This window comes from Sminthopsis crassicaudata, chromosome 2, assembly GCF_048593235.1.
Source record: "Sminthopsis crassicaudata isolate SCR6 chromosome 2, ASM4859323v1, whole genome shotgun sequence".
In the NCBI taxonomy this organism is placed as follows: Eukaryota; Metazoa; Chordata; class Mammalia; order Dasyuromorphia; family Dasyuridae; genus Sminthopsis; species Sminthopsis crassicaudata.
In genome coordinates this window covers 60,395,019-60,419,356 of record NC_133618.1, presented here as the reverse complement: position 1 = coordinate 60,419,356, position 24,338 = coordinate 60,395,019, and the positions used below count along the sequence as shown (strand labels likewise).

The following is a 24,338-nucleotide window of genomic DNA, read 5'->3' as shown; positions in this document are numbered from 1 at the left end:
GGAAACACAGTAGATAGAGGGCCAGGCTTAAAGTCAAGAAGATTCAGCTTTTTGAGTTCAAATCTGCCCTCAGAACCAGACTAGTCACTTAACCTGCTTGCCTCTGTTTCTTTATTTGTAGAAGGAATTGGAGAAGGAAATGGCAAACCACTCCAGAAAATCCTAGAAAATCTCAAATAGGGTCATAAGGAATCCAATATGATTGAAAAAACAATGAAGAATTTCAAGGGGGAAAAGATTATAGAAGTCCCTTGAAACTAGGAAGGAAGGTGGTTAGATTATGAAATCACAATTTTGACCCTTGGCACATCAGTTGAAATGGTTGCAATAGCTCAAACTGATTCTTCTGAACACTTTAAAAATTAAAAAATGCTGCAATCAAAGGTTTGAGGTTTTGTTTTGTTGACTAAGTACAGTTAAGAAAGTGTTGTAAAAATGTTTTTAGCACAGATTAAAGTTAGGAGAGTATTATGGATGCATTTGGTTCTTTGTTTTGTTTTCCAGAAAGCTTGTTATTTAACATTTACCAGCATATCTTTGCTGGATGGAAAGATTTTTTGACCTGCTTTAACCTTTAGGAATTCAATCTTAAAAAATATATTTTTCAAATCACCCTAAGACAAGTTCTGATCATGAAGTTCATTTAGCAGCCCTTGGCTCCAGTTCCCCTGGAGTGCCCTTTGATCAGTTCTTTTTGTTTTAAAGCCTAGGCTTGGAATCTGATTAGACATAACCAGAGTGTACAGAGGAAAAGATGTGGTCGACTTCTGTGTTGCCCAAAGTCTTGACTTTGGGGGTCCTGGGCCTCCTGATTCAAGCCTCAGGTGAGTAGCTCAGCCAGGCTGACCCTGGGAGAGTAGGGGATGATTTGTGGTGGGGAAATAGGAATCTTTGATCATCCCATTGGAGTTATGGAGTTTATGCATGGACTAGGGGTAAAGGATTATTGTTAATTTTCTTTCAGGGGGCTGAAGTAGTTTTGCTATTGAGAAATTGATGTCCCCTACATGTATATTATATACAAAAACTTCTATGGTGGGATAGGGGGATAAGGAAAGCTGAGTCATTTTCAAGTAGGTTAGATAAGGGTGAGGATTGAGGAGAGGATTGTTTTACAGCCTGAAAATAGTACTTTGGCATCTGTGTAAGAACATGTAGCACAGCTTACTTTCTTTCCTTTCCTTTCCTTTCCTTTCCTTTCCTTTCCTTTCCTTTCTTTCCTTTCCTTTCCTTTCCTTTCCTTTCCTTCTCCTTTCCTTTCCTTCTCCTTTCCTTTCCTTTCCTTTCCTTTCCTTTCCTTTCCTTTCCCTCTTTTTTCCTTTCCTTTCCTTTCCTTTCCTTTCCTCTTTTTCCTTTCCTTTTCCTTTCCTTTCCTTTCCTTTCCTTTCCTTTCCTTTCCTTTCCTTTCCTTTCCTTCTCCTTTCCCTTTCCTTTCCTTTCCTTTCCTTCTCCTTTCCTTTCCTTTCCTTTCCTTTCCTTTCCTTCCTTTCCTTTCCTTTCCTTTCCTTTCCTTTCCTTTCCTTTCCTTTCCTTTCCTTTCCTTTCCTTTCCTTTCCTTTCCTTTCCTTTCCTTTCCTTTCCTTTCCTTTCCTTTCCTTTCCTTTCCTTTCCTTTCCTTTCCTTTCCTTTCCTTTCCTTTCCTTTCCTTTCCTTTCCTTTCCTTTCCTTTCCTTTCCTTTCCTTTCCTTCCTTTCCTTTCCCTTTCCTTTCCTTTTCCTTTCCTTCCTTTCCTTTCCTTTCCTTTCCTTTCCTTTCCTTTCCTTTCCTTTCCTTTCCTTTTCCTTTCCTTTCCTTCTTCCTTCCTTTCCTTTCCTTTCCCTTTCCTTTCCTTTCCTTTCCTTTCCTTTCCTTTCCTTTCCTTTCCTCCTTTCCCTTTCCTTTCCTTTCCTTTCCTTTCCTTTCCTTTCTCCTTTCCTTTCCTTTCCTTTCCTTTCCTTCTCCTTTCCTTTCCTTTCCTTTCCTTTCCTTTCCTTTCCTTTCCTTTCCTTTCCTTTCCTTTCCTTTCCTTTCCTTTCCTTTCCTTTCCTTTCCTTTCCTTTCCTTTCCTTTCCTTTCCTTTCCTTTCCTTTCCTTCTTTCCTTTCCTTTCCTTTCCTTTCCTTTCCTTTCCTTTCCTTTCCTTTCCTTTCCTTTCCTTTCCTTTCCTTTCCTTTCCTTTCCTTTCCTTTCCTTTCCTTTTCCTTTCCTTCCTTTTCCTTCCTAATATTTTATTTTTTCCAATTAAATGTAAGATAATTTCAACATATATTATATTCTTTATTTTTTTTACATTGTATTCTTGATAAATTTGATTAAGTTCTCTATATATTTTAGAAATGAGGCCTTTCTCAGAAATACTAACTTTCTACTTTCCTTCTTATCTTGATTGCATTTGTTTTTTGGTGCAATTTTAAAAATTTAATGTAATTTAAATTATCCATTTTGTGTTTCATAATGCTCTCTAGTTTTCCTTTGGTCATTAAGGCTTCTCCTGTCCATATATCTGACAGGCAAACTATTCCTTGTTCTTCTAACTTGCTTATGGTATCACCTTTTAGGTCTAGTTCATGTACCTATTTTGACTTTATCTTGATAGACAGTATGAGATGTTAGTCTATGCCTAGTTTCTGCCATACTATTTTCCAGTTTTCCCATCAGCTTTTATCAAATAGTTCTTATCCCAGAAGCTTGAATGCTTAAATTATTTCTTTGTTTTCATGTTCCCAAACCATTATTATTGTAGGAGAGAAGCTTAAGCCAACATTTAATGTAAGTTAAAGTCATTCCCATACTGTTTATATTAGATTGGACTTTGGTCTCAGAAGTGCTAATCTTTCAGAGGCGTTCTTGATCCTTGTACTCTTGAGCCAGGCAGAATGTGCAGTCTATATATAGCTCTTGGATTCTTAGGACAGAAAACTGGAGAAAATCTTAAGAATCACCGAATTCAAAGCCCTTTTCCAATTTAATCAAAGATGGGAAATAGGTTTAGGGAAGAAAAAGGAATTATCAGTTCAGTTAGGCAGTAAATGGAAGAGATCTGATTTGAACCCCTATCTTCCAAGTCCCAATCCAGTACTCTCCATCCCAGCTTTATCACTTACTACTCTTTACATTTATTGGGTTTTTGTTCAGTCATTTTTCAGTCATATTCAATTCTTTGTAATCCCACTTGGGGTTTTCTTGGCTAAGATACTAGTGTTGGTTTGTTATTTCCTTCTCCACTCATTTTATAGATAAGGAAATAGGCCAATAGGATTAAGTGACTTGCCCAGGTTCTTATAGCCAATCTACAACTAGATTTGAATTCAAAGAGATGAGTCTTCCTGATACATACCAATATAGCTAATGTAGTCCAATATAGTCCAATGTAGCTACTTTCCATTTGCCTTTCTTGTTCTGTCCTATCCTGTCTCCTTTCTTTGTCTTCTCTCTTCCCCATGCCCAGAAAGCACTTCCCCCAACTAGTTTTCTTTAAGACCCTTTATTAAAGACCCAGCTTGTTGCAGAACTTTTCTTGACCCTCCTCTTATCTTTTCATAGCTTTTTGCCAGGACCTCTCCATTATATCTCTCCCTTATATTCCTAGTTATTGGTGCACAGATTATTATTCTCTAGGAGAATGTACATTTTTGCCATTTTATCCTCAATTCAGAGCTGAGGGCATTAACCATAATAGGTACTCATTGAGTCTTTTTCAATTGGTTAATATTGATAAACTATATGGCACTAATTTGTTTGCTCTGTGTTTTCCTAAATTGGGATTGTTGGGGAGCAGTTGCTTTGATCTTGAGACTCAGAATTCCCAAAGCTGGACAGCTCCAAAGTTAATGCCAGATCTGTCTAAAAGTGGAAATGGCTCTTCTCTCTAGTGAGTTTCTCATTGCTGGAAAATTTAAGGGAGATAAAAAGAGTCATGACAGAAATAGGAGGAGGCTTTCATTCCCACTAATTAAAAATGCTGGAGGTGGGGGAATGGGACATTTGAACATCACTTTAATCCTCTGTCCCTTTGTTCACAGGGTATAATGCTGATGACCTTATCAGGACTACTGAATCTGGACAGATCCAAGGAAGTAAAATCAGTATCAAAGGGATTGGCAAAGATGTCAATGTTTTCCTAGGAATCCCTTTTGCCAAACCTCCTGTGGGGGCCCTGAGGTTTTTTCCTCCACAACCACCAGATTCTTGGAGCAATGTGAGAGATGCAACTTCTCATCCACCTACGTAAGCACTTACCTCTATCCTTCTCTTCCCAGACGATCACAGTACACCATCATATCTTATCCAGATTTTTGTCTCTGTGCTTGCCCAGAGTAGACATTTGATAAATATTTGTTGAAAATATGTTCCATATCTCCCCTGCGAGGCCTCAAATAATTACATTTATTTGGACTTTAGATAGTACAGATTTTGGAAAAATATGTGAGCCGTAAATACACATATTGTTACAGATAGAAAAACAAATGCTAATAGATATAAGAAACAGCCTGGTGGCTTGATAGATAAAATTTAATGGGTCTAGAGTCAGAAAGACCTGAATTCAAATCTGGCCTCAGACACTTATTAGCTATGTAACCCTGGAAATGTCGCTTAACTTTGTTTGCCTCAGTTTTCTCATCTATAAAATTGAACTGGAGAAGGAAACAGCAAATTATTCCAATATCTCCATTAAGAAAATTCCATGCAGAATCATGAAGAATTAGATATGACAGAATAACCACAGCTATTAAGTGGCTCACTCAAGATTCCAAAGCTAGTAAATAACAAAGCCAGAACTCACAGACTGATAGGCTCAGAACAGGAGGAGATTTTAGAGAACTTGAATCTGAACCCTAGTTTTCGTTTTGAAACAGTTTGATGCCTTTTGCTTTGGAGACCACGATTATTCTCCATTTCATACCCTATGTCATACCAGTCTATGTCCTACCCCTCAACATAATACTCCTCTGTAAGAGAGAATGTCAAATTAACACAAACAGCAGTCAATAATTTTGCTCTTGATAAAATTCTTTAGTTATTGTCCATTTTGATCTAATTCTACTTTCAGTGATCTATACCAGTTTTTCCAAATTCTTCACAGAGGATTAAAGTGATGTTCAAATGTCCCATTCCCCAACCTCCAGCATTTTTAATTAGATGGGAATGAAAGCCTCCTCCTACTTCTGTCATGACTCTTTTTATCTCCCTTAAAATTTTCCAGCAATGAGAAACTCACTAGAGAGAAGAGCCATTTCCACTTTTAGACAGATCTGGCATTAACTTTGGAGCTGTCCAGCTTTGGGAATTCTGAGTCTCAAGATCAAAGCAACTGCTCCCCAACAATCCCAATTTAGGAAAACACAGAGCAAACAAATTAGTGCCATATAGTTTATCAATATTAACCAATTGAAAAAGATTCAATGAGTACCTATTATGGTTAATGCCCTCAGCTCTGAATTGAGGATAAAATGGCACAAATGTTCATTCTCCTAGAGAATAATAATCTGTGCACCAATAACTAGGAATATAAGGGAGAGATATAATGGAGAGGTCCTGGCAAAAAGCTATGAAAAGATAAGAGGAGAGTCAAGAAAAGTTCTGCAACAAGCTGGGTCTTTAATAAAGGGTCTTAAAGAAAACTAGTTGGGGGAAGTGCTTTCTGGGCATGGGGAAGAGAGAAGACAAAGAAAGGAGACAGGATAGGGCAGAATAAGAAATATGACATTTCTGTCATAAAATAACACTGTATGACACACTGATTTGTTCATCTATTTGCCTGTTGGTAATATCTATTTGGATTCCACATTCATTTGCTCTTTAAATTTAAAAAGTACTTTGTCTCAAACTTAACAATAATCAACAAACCCAACTGTTTCAATAAACAATGAACAAGAAAAGTGACTGTATAAGAAGTTGTGGAATGCTTGCAAATCACTGCACCTCTGTCTGCCTCAGTTTCCTCATCTGTAAATTAGGGATAATAATAGCACCTACTTCTCAAGGTTATTGTGAGGCCAAGTGAAATCAGGTTTACAAAGTACTTTGTAAACCTCAAAACACTGTACTGATAGATACAAGTTATTATCATTATTCCCCTGTGATTCTATTCAGATTGGTCATCTCTTATGTTTTCAGATGTTTGCAGGATGCTACTTTCCTAGAAAAAATTTCAAGAATTGCGAAAATAAACATCCCTACTACTGCTACTTCTGAAGACTGTTTGTACCTCAATATCTATGTTCCCGACCATGCAGAGGAGGGGACCAGATTGCCAGTAAGCAAATCTCTATAATTTCCATGACATTGGATGAGAATTAGGGCATTACATCTATACTGTAGAAGTGAAGGAACTGAATGTGGATCACAATATAACATTCTCACTCTTTTTATTGTTTGTTTGCATTTTGTTTTCTTGCTAATTTACTTCCTTTTTTTATTTATTTGATTTTTTTGTGCAGCAAAAAATTGTATAATTTTTATGTTGATTTGTATTGTAATTGTATATGTTTATACATATTGGATTTAACATATATTTTAACATGTTTAACATATATTGGATTGCTTGCCATCTAGGGGAGGAGGTGGGGGAAAGAGGAGAAAATCTGAAACACAAAGCTATGCAAGGGTCAATGTTGTCAAATTATCCATGCATATGTTTTGAAAATAAAAGGCTTTATAAAAAATTATTTTTTTGAAAGAGAGAATTAGGGCATTAGTACTGGATGGGATTTTAGGGGTTGCTTTATCCCACCAGCATGGGAGCAGTCATCTTCTTTAAATATCTCTGACTAGTCCTCTAGCCTTTCCTGAAGTCCTCTGGGTCAGGGAGCTCACTACTTCTCAAGGCAATCCATTCTTCTCTTGGGCAACAAGTCATATTGTTAGGAAATGTTTGCTTCTATGAGACTGATGTAGAGATTAAAATTATCCCACATATAATAAGAGAGACTGAGGGAAAGGTCTGAGCCAATGACACTTTATTAAAGGGTCCATGGTTCCCTCTAATGAAGTAGACATCAGATCTTCCTCATGATCTAAGATGCCAACTTCTTCTGGGCCTTATTTTTATAGGAGGAAATGACAAGTCATTCCAGACCAGTTTTACCAAACAGAGAATAATTCTTTTGATTGACATGTAATGTATAAGCTAAAATAAACAATATGTCAGCAGGGTCACAAGTTGGATAAAGCAAGGAATATCTCCACATAAGATGGACAGTCTTCTTAATTTGAGCAGAAGGAAATAGGTCATAGCAGAAGGTCACAGTCAGTGACCTAAGTGGTCATAAGATGGCCATCTGCTTCTATTGAACAAGTAATTGGTCCAGAGGTACAAAAATATTTGGAGGGATTTCCCATGTAATCAATCTCTCCCATGCTGAACTTGGTCACCATCACAGTGCAAAACAAGGATGGAAGGCTTTTAGCTAACTTCTTATGGTTAAGCAAGGGAACTTAGAATCTGTAGCCCACTAATCTAGGGCCTTGCATACAGAACTTTTATATAATTGTATCAGATTGATTAATACTGATTGGAATAGAGTAGGAGGTCCAAATGAATCATTTCTCTCACTAAAATCTACCTGTGTATAGTTTCAAGCTGTGTGGGTGACACAATTGATAGAGTTTTGGAGTCAGGAAGAATAATTTTCCTCAGTTCCAATATGGCCTCAGATACTTTGTAGTTGCATGACCCTAGGTAAGTCCCTTAATCCTAGTTACCTTAGTTTTCTCATCTGTAAAATGAGCTGGAGAAAGAAGTGGCAAACCATTCCAGGATCTTTGCCAAGAAAACCCTAAGTAGGATCAAAGAGACTTGGTCATAACTGAAAATGATTGGAAAAACTTCAGGGAGTTAGTTCTATGATCTGGAATAATATTGATATAAATGGAGATCTTTGGAGGGGGAAGGGTTGGAAAGTCCCTGATGTAAACTGTGTCCCCTTTTTGGGGAAGGGTGGTCCTGGGTCTCAAACCCTCCTGGCCTCTGGGAGGGGCTTCACCCTCCTAGGGGAAACTCCAAAATAAGTAATCTCATTCAATCAAAGATCTTGGCTAGGGGCATAATCACCACCCTCTATTGAGTTGGAGATTAGTCCCTCCAATTGCTCCCAGATTGGGGGGCCAGGAAAAATCTGATAAAACCCAAAGGCCTGTAAATCCACCTTTGCTAATTCCTAAGAGGAGTTTGCTGTTTTCTTAGCATAAATAAACCTATTTTTTGCCACAAACTTCTTGCCTGTATTCATTGGGGTTTGCAAATCACAAAGCCTGCTACAGGCCAAGGGGATCCCATTGCTGTTAGGGGATCTCTCAACCCTCAATTTCTCACATCTCATCAATATCAATTTTTGCTGAAGGTTATTACTACTAAGAAAAAGCAAAGCATTGATAAATTATGACCTTTAAAACACTTCTCATCCTGTGTCCTGCCCATTTCAATCATTTCATTGTTGTAGGCAGCTTTACTGGTGGAAACTTCCTCTATTGATGAAAACAGGCACAGTCTTTTGCAACTTAGAATCTTAGAGCTCTCTGGCTTACTGAGATGCTAAGTATCTTCTTTGTGGTCACATACCTTCTATATCCAGAGCAAAACTTGAACCTACTTCTTCTCACTCCAAGGCTAGCCCTCTATCATCTACTTTAGGCTTCCTTTTTTTCAATTAATAGAATCCTTCCTCTAATTACACTAAAGATAATCTTCAATATTCATTTTTGTTAAGAATTTGAGCACCATTTTTTCTCCTTTCCTCCCTTTCCTTTCCCCTCTCCAAGACAGCAAGCAATCTGTTACAGGCTATACATGTACAATTATGTTAAACATATTTCTACATTAGCTATGTGTGAAAGAAGAAACAAAAAAATACAATTAGCCTGTGAAGGAAATAAAAAATGCAGGTGGACAAAAATAGAGGGATTGGAAATTCTATGTAGTGGTTCATAGTCATCTCCCAGAGATTCAATTCATTACTGCTCTATTGGAACTGATTTGGTTCATCTCATTGTTGATGAGGGTCACGTCCATCAGTATTGATCATCATATAGTATTGTTGTTGAAGTATATAATGATCTCCTGGTCCTGCTCATTTCACTCAGCATCAGTTCATGTAAGTCTCTCCAGGCCTTTCTGAAATCATTTCTTAAAGAACAATAATATTCCATAATATTCATATACCATAATTTATTCAGCCATTCTCCAATTGATGGGCATCCACTCAGTTTCCAGTTTCTGGCCACTACAAAGAGGCTGCCACAAACATTCTTGCACATACAGGTCCCTTTCCCTTCTTTAAAACCTCTTTGAGATATAATCTCAGTAGTAACACTGCTGGATCAAAGGGTATGCACAGTTTGATTACTTTTTGAGCATAGTTCTAAATCATCCTCCAGAATGGCTGGATGTATTCACAATTCCACCAACAATGTATCAGTGTCCCAGTTTTCCCATATCCCCTTCAACATTCCGCATTATCTTTCCCTATCATTCTAGCCAATCTGACAGGTGTGTAGTAGCATCTCAGAATTGTCTTAATTTGCATTTCTCTGATTAATAATGACTTGAAGTATCTTTTCATATGGCTAGAAATAGTTTCAATTTCTTCATCTGAGAATTGTCTGTGCATATCCTTTGACCATTTATCAATAGGAGAATGGCTTGATTTCTTATAAATTAGAGTCAATTTTTTATATATTTGGAAATGAGGCCTTTATCAGAACCTTTGACTGTAAAAATGTTTTCCCAGTTTATTTCTTCCCTTCTAATCTTACCTGCATTAGTTTTGTTTGTATAAAAACTTTTCAATTTGATATAATCAAAATTTTCTATTTTATGATCAATAATGATCTCTAGTTCTTCTTTGGTCATAAATTCCTTCCTCTTCCACATGTCTGAGAGGTAAACTATCCTATGTTCTTCTAATTTATTTATAATCTCAATCTTTATGCCTAGGCCTTGAACCCATTTTTTACCTTATCTTGGTATATGGTGTTAAGTGTAAGTCAATGCCTAGTTTCTGCCATACTAATTTCCAATTTTCCCAGCAATTTTTGGCAGACATTGAGTTCTTATCCCAAAAGCTGGGATCTTTGGGTTTGTCAAACACTGGATTATTAAAGTTATTGACTATTTTTGTCCTTTGAATCTAACCTATTCCACTGATCAACTAGTCTATTTCTTAGCCAATATCAAATGGTTTTGGTAACAGCTGCTTTATAATATAATTTTAAATCTGATACAGCTAGGCCACCTTCATTTGATTTTTTTCATTAATTTCCTTGAAATTCTTGACCTTTTGTTTTTCCATATGAACCTTATTGTTATTTTTTCTAGGTCATTAAAATAGTTTTTTGGGAGTCTAATTGGTATAGCGCTAAATAAATAGAGTAGTTTAGGTAGCATTGTCATCTTTATTATATTTGCTCGCCCTATCCAAGAACATTTAATATTTTTCCAATTGGTTAGATTTGACTTTATTTGTGTGGAAAGTGTTTTGTAGTTTTGCTCATATAGTTCCTGATTTGCCCTTGGCAAATATTCCTAAATATTTTATACTATCAGTAGTTATTTTAAATGGAATTTCTCTTTGTAACTCTTAAGTGTTGGATTTTGTTAGTGATATATAAGAATGCTGATGACTTATGTAGGTTTATTTTGTATCCTGTAACTTTGCTAAAGGTGTGAATTAAGAAAGTCTTCCTTTCTTAAAAAAGGTGATAATGAAGAAAACTGCTCAAATGTCATCTTCCCATGAAGCTTTCTCACCCTAATAAATCAACATTCAACTCAACAATCATTTCTATATACCTGCAGACTTTTTCCTTAGTGCCAAAAATACAAAGAGGGATATGTTTTCTCTCTCCTCTGAGATACCTATGTGTTATCTATTTTATGGCATATACCTTATGCCTCATATATTTTATGGCATTTAATACAGACTACGTTGTTCAATTGTTTTTCAATTGTGTCTAATTCTTCATGATCCCATTTGAGATTTTCTTGGCAAAGATAATGGATTGGTTTACTTCCTCGGTGGCTCATTTTACAGATAAGGGAACTGAGGAAATCAGTTTTGCCCAGAGTCACACAGCTAATAAGTGTCAAAAGCTGGATTTGAACTCAGGAAGATGAGTCTTCCTGACTCCCTGGCACTCTATTCACTATGTCACCTAGCTGTCTCAATTCAAACTATATCAGTCAGTATTATAATTTTGGATACATATCCTATCCATACTATCCATTTGACTGAAAGTACTTTGAGGACAAGGACTTAGCCTTAATCAAAATACCTATCAGAAACTCTTAAACATAGTAGGTGCTCAATAAATGTATTGATTGAATAATACATCACAAAGTCAGAACGAGTTCCTAAATATAGGAATATCAGAATTGTTTTCATAAAAAGTGTTTGGAGTTTAGAATAGTCTAGGGCTTGGAGGATGAGAAAACTGGAGGAAACGTCACTTATATTGGCCCTGCAAAGGGAAATAAGGAGTGAATTTCTATTTTTTTCTAGGAGGCTAAGAGGCAGTAGAAGGGAAGAATGAGCTGGGGTAGATGTAAGGTTTCCTGTTTTTATGGCACAAAGAACTTTTATACAAGAGAAACTGAGCATGCCTAAGCAAAACTCAGTAGTACTGGATTCAGATCAGATATACTAGAAAAAAATATTTGTTCTTACAGTTTTCTTTATTGTTTGTATCCTAAGGGTTTATGTTTTATATGGAGTGTGGGAGGAGAGATGGATGCAATAGCAAACAGACTGGGTAGAAGAGTGAAAAGAACATAGGATTTAGAATAAGAATTCCTGAGATCAAAGCCCAGATCTACCATTTATTAGATGTATGAACTTCTGCAAGTCACTAAACTTTTGTGGATCTCAGTTTCCTCATTTGTCAAATGAGAATGTTGTCCTGGGCAATCTCTAAAAATCCCTTTCAGTAAGGCCTGGAGAGACTTACATGACCTGATGCTAAGTGAAATGAGCAAAACCAGGAGATCATTGTACGTGGCAACATCAATATTATATGACGATTAATTCTAAGGAACATGACTCTTTCCAACAATAAGATGATTGAGGTCAAATCCAATGATCTTTTGATGAAGAGAGCAATCTACACCCAAAGAAAGGACTATAGGAACTGAATTTGGGTCAAAAGATAACATTCTTCTTCTTCTTTTTTTAAAATAAAGCTTTTAATTTACAAAGCATATGCATGGGTAATTTTTCAGCATTGACAAAACCTTCTGTTCCAAATTTTCCCCTTCTTCCCCCCACTCCCTCCCCTAGCTGGCAGATAGTCCAATACATGTTAAATATGTTGAAATGCACATTAGATCCAATATATGTATACATATCTATATAATTATCTTGTTGCACAAGAAAAATCAGATCAAGAAGAAAGAAAAAGAAAACTGAGAAAACTGAGAAAGAAAACAAAATACAAGCAAATAACAACAGAGGGAATGGGGATGCTATGTTGTGTTCCACACTCTGTTGCCATGGTTCTCTCTCTGGGTGTAGATGGTTCTCTTCATCACTGAACAAGTAGAACTGGTTTGCATCATGTCAATGTTGAAGAGAGCCACTTCTGTCAGAATTGATTGTCATATAGTCTTTTTGTTACCATGTATAATGATCTCCTGGTTCTGCTTATTTCACTTAGCATCAGCTTATGTAAGTCTCTCCAGGCCTTTCTGAAATCATCCTGCTGGTCGTTTCTTACAGAACAATAATATTCTATAACATTCATATACCACAATTTATCCAACCATTCTCCAATTGATGGAAATCCATTCATTTTCCAGTTTCTAGCCACTACAAAGAGGGCTGCCACAAACATGTTTGCACATGTGGGTCCTTTTCCCTCCTTTAATATCTTTTTGGGATATAATCCCAGTAGAAACGCTGCTGGATCAAAGGGTATGCAGTTTGATAACTTTTTGAGCATAGTTCCAAATTGCTGCTAGATAACATTCTTATTCTTTTTGTTGTTATTTTCTTGCATTACTCATTTACTTTCTTTTTTTATCTGATTTTTTTATGCAGCAAGGTAATTATATAAATATGTTTATATATATATGCATATATATATATATAATTTAACATATGTTTTAACATGTTTAACACATATTGGATTGCTTGCCATCTAAGAGAAGGGGTGGGAGGAAGGAGGATAAAATCTGAAGCACAAGGCCATGCAAGAGTCAATGTTGTCAAATTATCCATGTATGTTTGAAAATAAAAAGCTTTATAAAAATAAAAATAAAATCCCTTTCAGCTCAAAAATCTATGATTCAATGATTCTGGCTGAGACAAAATTCTAGGTATATCATTATACCCACTCTCATAGTCACACCAGGGAAAGAGGTCCAAACCAAGATCACTATATGAAGAGCTCCCTGTTGTCTCCATATATTCAATTATACACAGCAAAATGTACCCTGGCCATAATCAGTCCGTTCTCTGCTTTCACAGTGACTAGAATTTGTCTATTTCATTGCTCATATTGCAGCAATCTGTTGACTCCCTGATGCCCAAACATGTCTCCCACAGAATTCCAATCAATCACTTGCTACATTCCATAAAAAGGGAAAAAGTCTTCTCCTAAGCAAAAGACCCTTCAGTTCTCTGCACTTCCTAGACATGCAATATCCTAATCTAAAAGGAATTGTATGTTCAAAACATCACAGTGTTATCTGAACAGTAGGTCTTTCTCTTGTAATTTTAGTTATAGAGAATATAAGATATGTTCCTTGTCTAGCATTTAACCCTTAGAATTATGCACTATGCACTGAGCTAGATTACTCAGTGGATAGAACATTTTTCCTAGACTCAGGAATTCCTTACTTCAGATTTGGTTTCATATATTTACTAATTGTGTGACACTGGGTAAGTCAATTAACCTCTGATTACCTTAATCCACTGAAGATGGAAAAGGCAAATCACCTCAGTATCTTAGCCAAAAACAAAAACAAAAACAAAAAAAACCCCAAAAACAAGCAAACAAAAAAAAAAAACCCTCAAACAGGGTCACAAAGGGTTAACAACAAGTGTTATACTTTTAAGGAGGCAATTTGATTTTTTCCTCTTAGTGGTTCTGGTTTCCTAATGATATGTTCCCTCACCACAGCTTAACCTTGGTTGAAAGTTACTGTGGTTCTCTATAGTGAAGATGGAGTATGATCTCTGGTGTCAGTGAAATAAGATTGAAATGACATCTCTCCTTGCGACCACCACAATGTAAATGCAATGGGAGGGCTTAAACACAGGCTTATTGGAAGGAGATGGGTTAAAGAAGGAGTTAGCATCACTGAAATAGATTTCAATCAGTTGAAACTTCTCCCTATAAAGTAACTTATAAGAACAAAAAAAGAATAAATAAAGAAATTTACTTTGATAATTTTGTTATATATTTTAAAGGAATAGCAAGTTATACATAGTAGATTTTCAATTTCATGTGCAGCAATCTTTTTTTAATTATACTGAACTATGGAAATGCTATTTTATTCCATAAATTAAAAATAAGCTTAAAGAAAAAAAACAATAAACGAAAAAACACAATCTATTGCTAGTAATCTATTCAAACAGCTTATCTTGGCTTTGAGAGAGCAGTTTTAAGGTTACATTAAAAAGTTCTCTTGGCTACAGTTAAAACACCCACAAGATGATGTGACATGGAGAGCATATTGCCCACAGCTTATTCTCTATTGTCTGGTTGGGTTTGTGTCCCTTAGAAAGAAGCCATGTATCCTTTTCCTGTTCCAGGGGGGAAGAAGGATCCTTTAGAAGAAGGTGTTTTGCCCTGTGTGAGTGTCTTTGGCAGCAGGAGAACCTCAGGGAACTAGGTCTGCCAGGAGGATCTGAATTGCTTTTAATTAAACCAAGTGGATTTTTATCTGAGAGTAGCTCTGATGCATAGTCTGTTGATTCTAGATATGTCATGTCTTATGGGTGAATTCACTTACATTTAGAGCTACTTTCTTGGAAGTCACAAGATAACAAGACAGTATTTTCCTGTTGAGCAAGAGGCATAGGCTTTGTCCATGTAAGAAAAACTATGTCTGATTCCTGCAGGTGATGGTGTGGATCCATGGTGGTGGTCTTATTTTTGGCTCTGCTTCCATGTATGATGGTTCGATATTGTCTGCTTCCCAGAATGTAATAGTGGTCACCATTCAATATAGACTGAACATCCTTGGATTCTTCAGGTGAGATGATCCCTATAAAATGTAAGTATAAACCCTGATGAGCTTTCAGATGATAGATAGATAGATAGACAGACAGACAGACTAGCAGACGGTTAAGCAGGTGCATTTATTAAACACTAGGCACTGTACTAAGTTCTGGAGATTCAGACCAAGAAAACAAGATGGCCTACTGTGTTAACCCCAGCTTGCTGCATTGTATAGTGATGAAGCTCATGATTACATTAACTTTTGAAGCACCAGTTTTCTATAATGTCTTATTCTAAAGCTGCTTACCCATTTCATTGTGCTTTCTAGAGTGCCTGCTCCATAAGTAACCAACTTGTTTTCATCTTTCCCTTTTTACCCCTTCTATGTGCTTGGGCTCACTAAAATCTGACTCTTTTTTTCTGATGTTACAGCTTTCTTAGTGATCATTTCCAGTACTATTTGCATTTTCACTTATACCTCCAACACAGGGATGCCAAAATACTCCTTGTTTCCCATTACCACTTTCAAATTCTCTCTCTACCACCATCACTCAGTAACTTCTCCTTTGATGTTCATTCAACACATATTTATCACCCAATCGGTTTCTATTAGCTGTTATTTGCCATTCTCTAACCCAAATTCTAAAATTGTGGTTCATGAGCCCATATGGGGTCTCATAACTGAATGTGGGGGGTTGTGAAATTATGATTTATTATTAGTAAATGTTTGATTTGTATAGTCATTTTATATACCCATACACTCATGGTTGACTGCTCCGCTATTCTAAGAATCCCTAAGTCTGGCATCAATAAGTGATCCTGGGGAATTTCCCTACCACATCTCAGTGTGATTAGGAATGCCCTCTCTCACATCTGGTGCTGATTGTCAAACTTATAAGGCTGACCTATTCAGATCCTACTCTGAGTGTGCACCACATGGTAATAAAGCTCATGCTGATTCTCACTTCCCCAATATCAATTTTCTATAAATTTTCAAAGTGGGGTTTTTAATCTAGAAAGGCCCTAACAGTGGGGTATGGGAAGAGGGAAGATCTGTTGAAGAAAGTGGGATTAGAACTGTCTGAAATTCCTTTAAGGAATTCCAGTCATGGGGATAACCAATGAAAGTTGGATTTGGGAAGTTGAAAGTTGTGTGTGACAACAGCAAGGAGAACCATGTTGTTGCATTGCAGTTTGTGGAGAGGAACCTGGTTTTTCCTCTTACCTCTGTAGTGTTATGTTCTTTCATATTCTCTGCCTCTTTCCTGATTCTTGAATAAGATATTCCATTGAATCTGCTCATTTTCACTCCTCTCCTGCACCATCTGACTTCTTTCAACACTTGATGTTAATCCCACTTTCTGCAAAAAGTCTCTCCTTGTTTTCTTTTATGCAAGAGTCTTTTCTATAGGATCATTTCCAGTCTATCATATAGCTCTTATTTGGCAATGGCTGTTTGCATACTATCTCCTCCATTAAACTGTAAACTCGTGAGGGCAGGGACTATGCTTATCTTTTTTTGTTTGCCCAGGATTTGGAATAGTGCCTGGCATATAGTAAATACTCAGTAAATGTTTCTCGATTTGACTTGACATTATAATTGGGGAAGACAAAATAGAAGGAAAGCTTTTAAAAATAAAGGAAGGGAAAGAGAGAGTGGGGGCAAGGCAATTGGTGTGGAGTGGAAAAGATCTGGAAGAGATAGTCTTTAAATCTATTTAATTCTATATGAAACTGGTGCTCTTCTTCAGAATTCTCAAACTTTTGTCTATTATTTGGCTTTCAGCACTGGGGATGAGTATGCACCTGGCAACTGGGGCTACTTGGATCAGGTGGCTGCCTTGAAGTGGGTCCAGAAGAATATTGCTCACTTTGGAGGAGATCCTAATTGTGTGACCATTTTTGGAGAGTCTGCTGGAGGAACTAGTGTTTCTTCACATGTAGGTGGTAAAGAAATGACCCTATCCTGAAGGAGCCTCTTGTAGCCAAACCCAAGGCCTAGTCTCACAGATCTAAGTTTTTCTTGTTCTATTCTCTTCCCCCTCTCAGAATCATTGATTTCTTTCTCTAAGGCTGGTACCTGCCTTTGCCTTTCATTTGGAGATCCCACTACATTCCCCTGCCTTAATCCCAACAGATTATCCAGGCTCTTTTTATTGGAAAGAGAAGATGAGTTAGATCTTTCTAAAAGCTTATTAACAACTTTGAGTAAGAGCCAAATAAACATACAAGGTAATGATGAAATTATTCAAAGCCCAATGGAATCACAATTTTGCTCCTGAGGTGCATCTCTTCTCAATAAAGTGGTCTTTAGGATTACCTGTGGCTACAGCTCTGCTTTTTCCCATCTTTTGCCAATGAGAATTTAGCATGGTTGACCCTTATATGACAGACATACAATATGTCAGGAAGTTTAGAGACAAAGAGCTTTTGTCTTGGTAGCCCTCCTTCCCCAGGAGTTTGTGCACTATTTACATAGCCTCCAGAGTGTGATAAAGCATGGGAGGAAGACTTCAACGGAAAAATGTTAAAAAAAGAATAGCTGATGGGAAAAATGGAAAATTCCCATGATATTGTGGGGAGGAAAACTGTTAGATTTGAAGTCATTTAATCCTAAAAACAACCTTGAACTTTCTCATAATTAATAAACAAACAATAATAAACAATGTGATCTAATAAAGAGGCAGTGCATAGGAACAACACTGTTGGGTTATGGAGTACTAGCATTTTACTATACCTTGTTACTGAAGCATCCAGAAAGTCATCTTGGCCATGACCATAGCTACTTAGCCCTTTTTTTGGTCTGTCTTGTAGACCTGAGTGTCATAAAAGACCCAAAGACCAGAGTCCCATATAAAGATTTCTGTTTATAACTGCCTTAGATTGTTAATTTAGGGGAATGGCAGGGTAAGTAACAGTTCTGGCTTTCAGTCTCACAGTCTCCACTGTCTCTGCTAAGCCAGTGTCTGTGCCTCCCATAACTGCTTCCTCTTTCCCTCTGCTGTGGTTTGCTCCCCCAGGTTCTCTCTCCCATGTCCAAAGGATTGTTCCACAGGGCAATCATGGAGAGTGGTGTGGCCATCCTCCCAGGCTTGATTTCTTCCAGCTCAGAAATGATTGCAAATGTAAGTTCCTTATCTTTTAGTCTTTAAAAACCTTTTTATCATTCCTTAAGTTTACTGATCTCCCAACTCATAGCCTAGTCCCATCAACTTTTGGACTCTCTTGAGCTATAAGAAGGTACGCTGGAATGGCATTGAATGTCCAAACTAAATGTTACCACAGAGATTATCCAACTACCTCATTTTGTAGAAGAGAAAACTGAGGCACACAGAGGGAGGATTGAGTTTCTGGCTCTGTTTCTTACTATGTCTGTGATTTTAGGAAAGTAATTTTCTTTCTTGAAACCTCAGTTTCTTCTGTAAAAATGGCTTAGATTTAGATTCTAAAAATCCTTCTAACTCCAAATTCTATTTTCTGACATCCCTCAGAACAGCAGGAAAAGTTCTTCAAGGATGCTCAGGTACAGATTAGATGAAGTCATCTGTGAGGTCCCTTCTACAGTTCTGTCATTCTGTGTTTTGTTCAAGATCACACATTAGTTGGTGACTAAACTGGGACCAGAAGTGAGGTCTCTGAGCCAATATCAGGACTCTTTCAATGTACCAGAATCCCTTATGTCTACTTTATTCTCCCTAAATAAATGGTTAAACTCTTTGGGAGCAGGGACTATGTCTTTGTAACCTGCCCTGCCCATCTCCATCACCATCGGCTGGCATGAACCCTATACATGAGAGCTAGATTCAGGTTGGTCTCCTTTTCGCTATTATGTACCATTACCCAAAGAAACGACCATATGCTAGGTTATAGATGAGTATGATAGGATTTCTCCATTGTGGAGATTTCTCTATGAGAATTGCAATTGTTTGTGGGTGCCTGTTTGTAGGTCATTGCCAATCTGTCTGGTTGTGAGAGATACAGTTCTTCCTCCATGGTTCAGTGCCTTAGAAGAAAATCTGAAGAGGAGATCCTGGCCATTGGCAAGGTATGTAATCTGAGAAGTATGGGGCTCAGTACCAACAAAAGCTGCCAGAACCGCTAAGGGCAAACTGGGACACCCAACCCTGATGTCTTTTCTTCCTACCCTCCATTGGTGGGGATTGAGGTGAAGATCTTGGGAATGTCTTTTAGTCTGTTTCCCCCTATTAACATGAGAGTATTTACTAGATGATCTTCAAGGATATTTCCACCTCCAATATTCTGTGTTTGAAGGTTCCTTCTATCTCTGATGTTATGCTTTTTACATTCTCTGCTTCCTACATTCTCTGTTCTAAACTTTGTGTGTGTTAAAGTTCTATCCCTTCCACTTTGACTTATTATGTCCTAAGAATCCTTTTAACATTCTGCATTCTAAACATTTCAGGTTCTAAGATTCTAACTTTTTCGTTCTCTAGTTTCACAATCCTTCCCACACAGATGTTCTCTGTTTATAGAATCATAGTTTTAGAACTGGAAAAATTCATTCTAACCTGATTCTAACATTCAGGGTTCCAACATTATTTGTTCCAAGTTTCCTTCCACTGCTAATACTGTACTTTACAAGATTTTTTTCCCTCAACTATAACATTCTTTGCTCCAACATTCTATAAATTAAGATATGAAGAATACAATTAGGTGGTGCAATGGTTAGAGTGCTGGGAAAACTGGCCTAAGTTAAAATCTAGCCTCAGATGCTAGCTGTCATTTAATTTTATTTGCTCAGTTTCCTTATCTGTAAAATTGGGGTAATAATAACACCTACTTTACATGTTGTTCTGAGGATCAATTGAGATAATAATTTCGAAGGACTTATTAGCACAGTGCCTATCATATAGTAAGTGCTAAATAAATGTTAGCTATGATAAAGACGATGGTGGTGGTGGTGGGCCCTTTTAGCTCCAATATTCTATTTTTTGTCACCTTTCAGATCTAATATTCTGTGGATTTTTGAAAGAAAGAATCACAGTTGTGGCAAGATCCCTCTATTCCCAGGGATTAATAGCTCACAATTAAATATTCCTTTCATTAAAAATATAAAAATATGTTTTACATATATTATCTCCTGTCAATAATTTTGTAACAACCATTTGCCATTGGTAGGTCAAATACGATATAATTCCCAAATTACAGACTTGGGAATTAAAACCATCAAATGGAAGCAACTAGAGGATCTATTTGTTTTTATATTTATATTTCCAGAGCCCAGAACAGTTTGTTGATTGATATGTTGATGGATATTTTATAGGGAGGAAACTGAGTCCCAGAGGCTCACATAGCTTGCAACTTTCAAGGCTGATACCTCACTCCAGGCCTTTATAATCAAGATCTTTATTCACTACAATACATTGCTTCCTCAAAAAATTGGAATTCTTTTCCTGTTGTCATTTAATAGTAAGTGTTAGAGCCAGATTAAGTTGTAAAACCAGATCTAATTGTTCAGTCATGTATAATTTTTTATCTTCATAACACTATTTGGGGTTTTCTTGGCAGAGATACTGGGGTTTCCATTTCTAGAATTCCACCAAGAACAATTTGGTGCCTCAATGACTGTCGTATTCCCTAAATGTGTTCTATGCTCCAACCAAACTTATCTGTCTTCAGTCTTTGAAATGTTCCTTATACTCTCTTACCTCTGGGCCTTTTCTCAGGCTGTCTGAGGTTATAAAGGTTATAAAGTCTGTTAGTGGTTGAGTCAGGACCAGAATCCAGATCTAAAGAATTTGAGGTAAGTGCTGTCCTGTTGGTTCTTTCAGAAGAATATCTGGAGTAGCTTCTGTGTCTGGATATGGAGGGGATACAAAATTGAGAAAAGGAATGGGTCCCTGGTGAAAATCACTAGGTGGCGCAGTGAATAGAGTACCAGTTCTGAAGTCGAGGACCTGAGTTCTTAGACACTTAACACATCCTAGCTGTGTGACCCTGGGCAAGTCACTTAATCCCAATTATCTCAGCAAAAATAAAAGTAAAAATAAAAAAGGATATATTTGTGTGTGTGTGTGTGTGTATGTGTGTGTGTGTGTGCGTGAAAATCGCAGGGCATACACAGAGGGAGTCACAAGCTCTATGGGAGCTTTGAAGGAGAAAAAAGTCCTCTCAGCTGCTATGTCAGAGAAGGATTTCTGGGAGATGTGGCAGTTAAATTGCCTCCTGACAGAAGAGAAAAAAAATTTTTTTTTTGATGTATGTGTGTGTGTGTAAAGCACTTTTTAACTCAGAGTACTATATAAATTTTATTTTTTTTTACTTTATTTTTTGATTTTATAATTATAACTTTTTATTAATTTTATAATTATAACATTTTTGATAGTACACATGCATGGGTAATTTTTTACAACATTATCCCTTGCACTCACTTCTATTCCAAATTTTCCCCTCCTTCCCTAGATGGCAGGCAGTCTCATACATGTTAAATGTGTTATAGTACATCCTAGATACAATATATGTGTACAGAACCAAATTTCTTGTTGCACAGGAAGAATTGGATTAAGAAGGAGAAGAGAAGAATTTCAATACATAGCAAAGGGGAAAAGGTCATTCTAGCCAGGTGGAGTAAAGTGAGCCAAAAAGAAAGATAGGGAAGTGTGGCTGACATTCAGTGGAAATCTGAGAATCCATAAGTGGTGAAATATAGTATATGTGGCACAGGCAGTCACTAACCCAGAGTAATTACAAAAAAGAGCCCAAATAAGTGATAAAAAGTGTTTGAAATAGGAGAGTAACAATGAGATTGATGACAAAGTGATACATGGGAGGAATATTAGATAGACTTGTCTTTTATTTTTATTTTTTCTGCTTCTTTCTTCAGTCTTTCAAGATAATCCCTGGTGTAGTTGATGGACAATTCCTCCCCCAACATCCTGAAGAGTTGCTGGCTGCAGGAAAGTTCCACCAGGTCCCCTCCATCATTGGCATCAACAACCATGAATATGGCTGGATAATTCCTGCTGTAAGATTCTAGGATTTCTTATTCTGTCAGCTTCTTTTTAATTTCTCTAAAGAATCATAGTTAGAGTTGGAAAGGACCTTGGTAGCCATGGAGTCTAACCCAGAGCTGAACAAATGGATATCTAGCCTCTGCTTGAGTGTGATCCAAGGAGGGAGAACCTCCCACTTCTTGAGGCAGCACATTCTACTTTTGTACAGCTCCAATTGTTCATAGGCAACCTTTATATCAAGTTGAAATTTATTTCTTTTATTACTTTTAAAAAAATCTATTTATTAGTTTTTGGCATTTAATTTTATAAGATTTTGATTTTGATTTTCTCTCTTTCATTCCTCTTACCCCTCTGCAGGATGGCAATCAATCTGATAATGTTATACACGTACAATCATATTTAACATATTTATATATGTCATATAACTGTTGTGAAAAAACAGCAAAAAAGTGATCTTCATTAAGATTCCATGGCTCTTTGTCTGGATCTGGACTACATTTTCTTCCATGAGTCTTTTAGAATTATCTTTGATCATTGTATTGCTGAGAAAAGCAAAACCTACCAAAGTTGATCATCTGCACAATACTGATAATTTACTTCTTCTTAAATTTTTACCTGCTGTTCCCAGTTCTGCTTTTAGGGCAAATAGCACAAATGAAATGTCTCTTCCATATACCATCCACCAGCTATCATATCTTCTCCTGCCCTAAGTTTTTTCTTTGACCAACTAAACAAGTTCAACTCATCCCTATATAGCAAGAACATGAACCCCTTCTTCAGATTATTTACTGTTGCCTAAAATGTGCTCCTTAGAATTAAACAAAAAAAGTCTAGATATACAGTTTAACCCTTCCACATCACAGAATCTAGCACCTTGAAATTTGGAAAATCAATGTAAAATTTTTGCCTCTCCTCCTTCATACCAGATAAGAAGATTGGATTATTGTGCTATTAAAAGATAAAATATATTGATATTATACATAAAATATGCTATACACATATTTTATGTATTTCTAAACTTTTTCTGTGTCATCTGATGGCCTTCACTTGCTATTTGCAGCTTTATAAACTCTCCCCAAATTCCTATTTAATTTCTAACACCTATCCTCAATATATTGAAATTTCAATGAAGAAAATCACATTGTGGAATGGATAAATGTAGTCTCTCCAGGGTATCAAGGGCTATCTCTTAACTCAGCTCACATCACATTGCTTTTTAGATTGACATATTACCTTGTTGACCCCTTATGGGTTTGTGGTTCAACAAAATCCCTGGAATTTTTTCTTTCAATGGCTATTTTACTCTCTGGTTCTAGCATCAGGGCAATTTTCTTTGATGATGTTTTGAAAGATGTTGTCTAGGCTCTGAAATAGCCTAGTGGCTTTTAGGTAGTCCAATAATTCTTAGATTGTTTCTCCTAGATCTGTTTTCCGGATCAGTTGCTTTTCTGATGAGCTATTTAACATTTCTTCTATTTTTTTTTGGCTTTGCTTGACTGATTCTTGATATCTCATCAAGTCATTCATTTCAATTTGTTCAATTCTAATTTTTAGTGAATTATTTTCTTCAATTGGTTTTGTTATCTCATTTTACATTTGGCCAATTGAACTTTTAAATGAGTTGTTTTGCTCATTGGATTTTTTTTCCCATTTCACAAATTCTGTTTTTCAATATGTTTTCTTTTTCTATTTCACCTAAACTATTCTTTAAGGAGTGCTTTTCTTCAAACAATTTCTATGTTTCCTTTTCCAGAGCTATCATTTCCTTTCTCATTTTACTTTTAACTTTCTTTTAAGATTCTTTTTGAATTCTTCCAAGAGAGTCTTGTGAGATGGAGATGAACTTATATCACCCTTTGAGGCTTCATCTGGAGATGTTTTGCCTTTAGTGTCCTCAGAGTTTGAGGTCTACTCTCCTTGTCTCCATAAAAGCTATCTATGGTCAGAGTTCTTTTTTGCTCATTTTTAAAGAGGTGAGGTCTGCTCTTAGGGCAAAGGGGAGGTTGTCCTAAGCTTCCTCTACAGGTAATGGTAGCTTCATGCTACCCTGGGACCAATGCTGCAGGTTTCCTTTTCAGGCTGGGTGAACACAGCCAAGTCCTGCTTGTTATTCTGGAATTCAGAGGCTCATTATTTGCCTTCTGTAGTTGCATTGGAGGTCTTACTAGCTAGTCTGCTGATTCACTGGCTTATGAACCAAAACAAAGTAGCAAATACTTATGCATGT

General features: G+C 36.7%; 1 protein-coding gene across 2 annotated transcripts in view; it reads left to right on the top strand.

Moving 5' to 3' along the window:
• Nucleotides 1-516: 516 nt before the first annotated feature.
• LOC141554528 (cocaine esterase-like) overlaps nucleotides 517-24,338 on the top strand; it is a 39,125-nt gene continuing 15,303 nt past the window's right edge. Inside the window, exons 1-8 of one of the 2 annotated variants that reach the window (XM_074286507.1) lie at nucleotides 517-824; nucleotides 4,001-4,205; nucleotides 6,096-6,234; nucleotides 15,038-15,171; nucleotides 16,924-17,077; nucleotides 18,158-18,262; nucleotides 19,084-19,182; nucleotides 21,982-22,122. In XM_074286507.1, coding sequence (XP_074142608.1) covers nucleotides 755-824; nucleotides 4,001-4,205; nucleotides 6,096-6,234; nucleotides 15,038-15,171; nucleotides 16,924-17,077; nucleotides 18,158-18,262; nucleotides 19,084-19,182; nucleotides 21,982-22,122 — 1,047 coding nt within the window. In that variant the 5' untranslated portion in view covers nucleotides 517-754. Of the gene's footprint in view, nucleotides 825-4,000; nucleotides 4,282-6,071; nucleotides 6,235-15,037; nucleotides 15,172-16,923; nucleotides 17,078-18,157; nucleotides 18,263-19,083; nucleotides 19,183-21,981; nucleotides 22,123-24,338 lie in introns of both variants that reach the window. The other variant, XM_074286508.1, reaches the window with a different exon arrangement.